The 6,506-nt window shown below is 34.1% G+C and overlaps 1 protein-coding gene across 2 annotated transcripts; it reads right to left on the reverse strand.

The window, feature by feature from the left end:
* Positions 1-487: 487 nt before the first annotated feature.
* On the reverse strand, positions 488-6,506 carry LOC130943498 (uncharacterized). Of its 2 annotated transcripts, none has more exons than XM_057871397.1 (18): positions 6,297-6,506; positions 5,842-5,940; positions 5,593-5,675; positions 5,407-5,491; positions 5,230-5,316; positions 4,531-4,592; positions 4,171-4,364; positions 4,025-4,085; positions 3,623-3,800; positions 2,886-2,924; positions 2,724-2,785; positions 2,561-2,597; positions 2,402-2,451; positions 2,014-2,083; positions 1,434-1,509; positions 1,144-1,223; positions 985-1,053; positions 488-841 (listed from the first exon to the last, which is right to left on the reverse strand). In XM_057871397.1, exons 1-18 carry the CDS (start codon positions 6,360-6,362, stop codon positions 782-784), a joined length of 1,458 nt encoding a protein of 485 aa, XP_057727380.1. In that variant the 5' UTR covers positions 6,363-6,506; the 3' UTR covers positions 488-781. The 2 variants fall into 2 exon arrangements, with proteins under 2 accessions (XP_057727380.1, XP_057727381.1); XM_057871398.1 differs by having other exon boundaries at positions 6,281-6,397.

The raw sequence follows: 6,506 nt of genomic DNA on the forward strand, positions 1-6,506 counted from the left end.
TATAACAACAGAGAAAACACAAAAGAAAACGTTCTAATATGTTATAAGTTTTAACACCAAGCACATTTTCCCTATTTTTTGGTTAACTCATGAGTCATGATTTGGAAACCCCCCCCCCCCCCAAAAAAAATAAAAATAAAAAAACAAATTCTCACTTCTCATTTTCTAGCTGTAAAAAAAAAAACTCACTCTCGATTCTCCTATATATTAACATATAGTAATCAACCCAAATTAGTAAATTAATGGTTTTAAATTTAGAATAGGAATAAAATAAATTAACAAAATTTTCACAATAAAACTTAGAACTTAAAATAATGTTTCTTATATGATTACTAGCTAAATCATCTTTTACCTTATCCCTCAATCCAACAAACCAAAGATTAATCTGTTGTGAATTTCAGTTCCATTTAACAATATGTCGTTAGTCAATAGATTATTATATACACAAAGTGAGAATCGAATTCTTAACACTTGTTTAAGCGAATGATTGACCTAACTACTCGGTCAGCACAAGCTGGTTCCTCGTAAATCATTCCCTGTAATTGGAAACCTGAGTTAAATTCTTAAAGCTGTATTCTGCCAGCATTACTAGCCCAGATTTTCGTTTAGATAAATAAAAATCATGTACATATATTAGAAAAAAGTGGGTTCGACTTCAACCCTATGATACAACAAAAGTGACCTCATTAACAGTCATTTATGAGGCCAAAGAATAGAGTGACTTGTAAATGAATTTGCAATAAACAAATATTAAGTTGGAAGCACTCCAAAGCTTGTTTTGTTACTGAATTCTGCAGCCTTGTTCCTCTGCTCTAAGAAATATAAGGCCTCGTCTAATCCTCTACAAGGAAACAGAGAAATGATGCTTCTATAAGATAACAAACACATGAGGAAATCACAAAATGAAACTACACAGCAGAATGGATTATAACAAGATGGAATTGAATGTCCTCCTCTGATTTATTCTTAAAAATGATCTAATACCTCTGTGGTATCTCTTATCCGAAGGAGATCCAATCTGTCCGAAGGCCTTCGGTTCGATAGGGTAGCCAGCTGCAATCGAATGAGCATTAGTCCATTGCAACAGAAATAGCCCACTTTGATGATTTTTTAAACAAATAAAAACTTAAGATATGTAGTCACCCAAAAACTGAAACGCTCAGGGTCTCGTGTCGACGGCATCATTGCTTCAACATTCAGGAGTCTCTCGATTCTTCTTGGATCTGTATGATATTTCATATTTCTAGAGCTTAGTATTACATGGAGCATTACATTGCAAAGGTTCAAATCGGAAAATAACTTTGAACAGCATTACAACAGAGTACTATTTTGGAGAAAGAGGTGATGATCAATATATCTCATTTTTCACTCTACATAAAAATGACTGTAGAAATCCAATGTCTAAGGTCAAAAAATTTTTGTCTAAAGATTACCTAGTCTTGTTGCTTCTCTAGCTCTTCTTATCCATGATCGAGCATTTTCTGCTGCATTACATGTCAATTCCTGTAACTGTAACAGCATAATAACCATACTAATTAGATGGAAAGCAAAACTTTACAGTAATGAATTATATATGAAGGGGCATCACATTTATAATAAATAGAAGCTCAAAATTCAAAATAGGCATTTGAATCTTCATCTTACTTACAAATCAACAGACTACCAACTTTGCAAACTTGAATGATGAACGAGCAAATATCTTCATTGATCATTTTTAGAAACAAAGCGGATGCATACAACATATATGCACTAGATTGAGAAGGCGTGTTTTTTATATCTTTATATATTTCTTGTAGATTCTAATATATTAGTATGCTAACCAAAAACTTACAAGGTAAAAACTCAGGTACAGTTAATTTCATAAGAAGTTGATAGTTGAGAGTTGTTAGATGACAATTTAGTCAAATCTGTCAAATCATTTAACGACTGTCAACTATCAACTTCACATGAAGTTAACTGCACCTGAGTTTCCACCAACTTACAAACATAATGTAAAAGATATAGTCAACTTACAATCTCACTTTCTTTTGTCCCTTCTGCTGGCATAATATCCTGAACCCATTCAACCTGAGCAACACGATACCTGCATAAACATTGAAAACATGTGTCATAAAGATCTTATGAGAATTTATATTAGCTATCAACTACCTAACACAACCTTCTTTTCTTATCCAGCATTAAAAACACATAATCCAATTTTTTGTAAAAGAAAAAAGGATCAGTTAAACAGCAAGAGAACTTGTTAAACATAACTCGTGTATTATGAGCTTTGAGAGATTACTTATCCTAAGTTAAGCTTTAAAAACACATCAAGCTAAATCTTCCTAAATGAAAGGAGGACAGAAAAATCCAGTTACATAGCTAGAGAATTTGTTAAACATAACATCCACTAACAACTTACCCATCCTGATCCCATGAACGGATGATGCGAAATCTCCTGCGACTTTCAATCTGCATATAATGGTACTTGCTTAAAGACTGAAGTGCTTCTCTTTAAGATAAAGAATATTATTGAGGTGAAAAGGAAAATGATATAAGAAGCAAAATGATATATCTTCACCTCTATATAGAAACGACCATCTGGAAGTGGCTCACACCTGTAGTGTCAAATAGAAAAAATATTTATTTAAAGAATGTGGCTTGCATGAGAACAAGTTTAATGCAAGGTTATGAGCTCAAAATTATTTTTCAGGTAAAAAGGATATCAAGCACGGAGAACCTACTCAGTGATTTCCACTTCAGAGCCATACTCGGCTAAAGAACCTGTTGAAGAATCAGTGATAACCTACAAGACACCAGATGAATGAGGTTAGTCCAATCATGCAACTTAAGCCACATAACCAAAGGAAACAAAATGAAATCAAAAGACTTGAATAAATATCTACCATTCCCATCCGATGATTGCCTTCCATTATTCTTCTTACCTATTTTTAAAGAATAAATAGATTAAAACACAGATATGATATTTAGACTGTCTGAATATAGATATCATTTATCATTAGGTATATGAATTACTTTCACAAATTAAACATACAATAATGTTTTAAAACAGCTTTTTTACAGATTTTAAAGTAGCATGTGTAAGTTTACACAAAAATCATGAATCACCAATTATGACACTCCTCACCAAATGTTGCAGTCAACTAACTCAATCACAACTGTTCAAATATATAAATGCAACCCCTCCAACTACTCAAGTTTTGAACAAAGGGTAAATCGAGACAATATATTAAATATAATATGTCCCTTGATATATAAAGAAGATTTTTTAGATTTGTGCAATAAATATGTGAAAATATTTGCAATGCATATAAGTGTTCATTGGGTATTGACGTAATTCATCTGTAATTTATATGAAAAAAGAAATTGAAAATGATATTATAAATATATTATTTTATTTAAAACTAATATCTTTACGGGCAAACCAGAAGATTATTCAGCAATCCCCCCCCCCCCCCCTCTTATCAGTTAGAATACTTGCTTTTTACATGGAGAAAAGGATACATGTTAACGTACCAAACCACTCGAAACTACTCATCAACATTTACCAGATGGCACTATAAAAGACTGAATTATTTCTTAAGAACAATATGTTATAGCATAGCATCCATAATTAACTCACCATCAATCTATACCGAGGTTCAAATATATTGAGCGGAAACTTTTGACATGGTATGACAACATCCATAACAAAGAGGGGCAGCAAATCTACACCAGGGTTGATTAAACTGTCATGCTCTTGTTTCCGTTCTGCATACTCCTCAGGAAAGTTCTTCTCTATGATGTTCTTCAATGTCACACTAGAAAAAGGTTGACAAGACTATAAATATCTTAGCAAAAAAAAGGTGTCCATAAAGTCAATTAGAACTTTTATTTTGTTCCAACATCTAAGACTAAACCAAATTCAGCTAAATGTGTCCTGATAACCCTAGGATGTGCCTTGTATAAACACCAAAGGGAGTATTGAACTACAAACTTACAATCAGAGAACCACATAATAAGTCAAATTTTTTGACAGCTTTACCTGATTGAACATGTTCTTGGACTAATAAACAGAACTGTCCTGCACAAAGGGCATCTGTTCCCTAACAATTGAGGACAAGAATTAGTAGAGTAGAGATAAGATATGAATTCATAGAGAAAAGATAATCAAGATGAGCTAATACCAACCAGAATCCATTGACTGAAATAGACATGAACGGCAAAAGGAATGTCCACAAGGGGTTGTAACAGGTTCATACAGCAACTTCAGGCAGAGAGTGCAATCAAACTCATCATTTCGCTCTGGTTGTGCATGTCTATTCATCCTTGTTGAATGAGATGGCAGTCTTTCCAAATTTTGAAGAGAAGCTTGAAGAGGATTGCTGCATAGTATCATAGGAAACAAAAAAGGAACTCGTGATCTACTTCAATAAGATGACTCTTGCAAAAGTCTACAATAAGTAATTTCATCAACATTTCTACAAGGAATACATAGAAAAGAAATTAAGGGGAAAAAGGAAGATTAGCAAGATTCATAATAAGTAGTACCTAAATGGATCGACTTGTAGACCGGAAAGAATAACATCCCTGGCTTTCTCATATTTCTCCAACTGTCAGTTTAATAAATTGTCATAGCAAGTTTTGCATAATATGCATAATATGAATACAATTATAAAGAAAATTTGGCCACAAAAAAGCAAGTGTTAAAAGAATTAAGCCCCTTAGCTCCGTATTCTGGCAAGACTAAAAGGGTTTACAATGGACTACAGCCACATAATAACTTTTTATGCCATAAAAAACTGGCAATTTTAGAGGACCTGCACAATAAAAAGTTAAAAACCACTTGAGACATCTACCTACATAAGCAACTAATTAATACTATACAAATCCAAATAATTTTCATTGTACTACTTTATTTACGACTATCCCCTAAATCACCATGAATTACTAAAATAATGTTGCCATTGTTCGTTGCCTATTATCCTAATAACCATAACAGCAATCATGTCCAGCTCCACAGCCTCGCCTCACTTCATGATATCCTACTCAAGCAGCTACTAACCCTCACAGGAGGTGTTTGGCATCATTCAGAAATCATATATTTAGGTAAGAGGGAGCTGATTTTGATATACGGTTATAGATTTTAAGAAACTAGTTCATATCTGAATTGAATTAGAAATAAATATGGTTCTTAGAACTTAGCGATTGATTCTATAAGGAAGATCAACCAATTCATGAAACTCTTACCAAAAGAAGTGCATGGGCCTTTAAAATGTAAGGATTTGCTGAATTACTTTGCAGGTCAACAAGCTTCTCAGCATCCTTCAAACCCAGCTGGAATGAATGTCAAGAGTCAACTACTAAGAGCAAATTAGTTTGGAAAGATGATAATATTCACCATGATCAAAACAATGCAGGACATACTTCAGCAAGGGTTGTAGGATCAAGCCCACTCAATGGTCTATGTTCCGAAGCCGATGGAGTTCTATGCTTCAAATATTGACTAATCCTGATTGGAAAACATTGTGGTTGCCATGAGACCACTAAGCAGCTTTACAAAACTTAATAAATTTGGGGGAATATCTTTCTTTAAAAAACTAAATAACCAACCTAATATAAGCTGCACAGCGATTGCCTAGGATGACCATATCACCAGATTTAATGTTATTGGCTCGCGAATAAAAGCTGATTGCCTGAATAAATATCAAAACTTTAGGGAGATAGCATAAAGCATCAGAAGTTCTTTCTCTTTATAATCGTTTGTCCAAATGTAAGGATAGGAATAAAGCATGCATAAAAGTGGAAATCAAAACAATGCAACAAATCATTAGCATTAGCACCCTAAAAGTGAAACACTACCTCTTCCATTCTATTCTCTCGAAATGCTTCATTGCCACTCTGCACAAGCTCGTAAACATGGCGAAGTGTGTCCCACGGCAAGCCGTCTGATTCTTTTTCCTGAAATCCAACACAAAAAAGGTCCAGCCTTCACATTATTACCATGCTAGATTCTTTATAATAATGTTAATAATAACATTATAAAATCTAAACTATCATTCTATACGAAAAGAGGGACCACAGAATAGCGAAAGTTGTCTAAGTTGTGACATTGGCAAGTGAAGACTAACACGGTATCGGATTGGGATGAAAAGATGAATGTTTGAGAAGGCAAAGTAGTATATGAGTAAAAGGAAATTGCAGTATCCTATCGAAAAGAGGAAAGAGGCCAAGAAAAAGAATTGAAAATCGAAAATTGAAATTGAAAGAAAATGAACGAATGGCGTGGAAGGAAGGGTACATTGATGAATACAGACCCAGACATAGTCTTTGACATCGGGAAGAGCGTCGTGGAAGGGAGGAGGAGAGGACGGAGCAGCCATGAAGAAGAAGAAGAAGATGCATAAGCGGACCAAAATCCACTACGTGCTCTCTCTCTACTCCGCTATCATTTCATATCTATAATAATGCCAGTCAACGGGGGCTTTGACTCACACGTGTAATATTCTCATTGGTTCGCACTTTCT

Source organism: Arachis stenosperma, chromosome 8, assembly GCF_014773155.1.
Source record: "Arachis stenosperma cultivar V10309 chromosome 8, arast.V10309.gnm1.PFL2, whole genome shotgun sequence".
Taxonomy (NCBI): domain Eukaryota; kingdom Viridiplantae; phylum Streptophyta; class Magnoliopsida; order Fabales; family Fabaceae; genus Arachis; species Arachis stenosperma.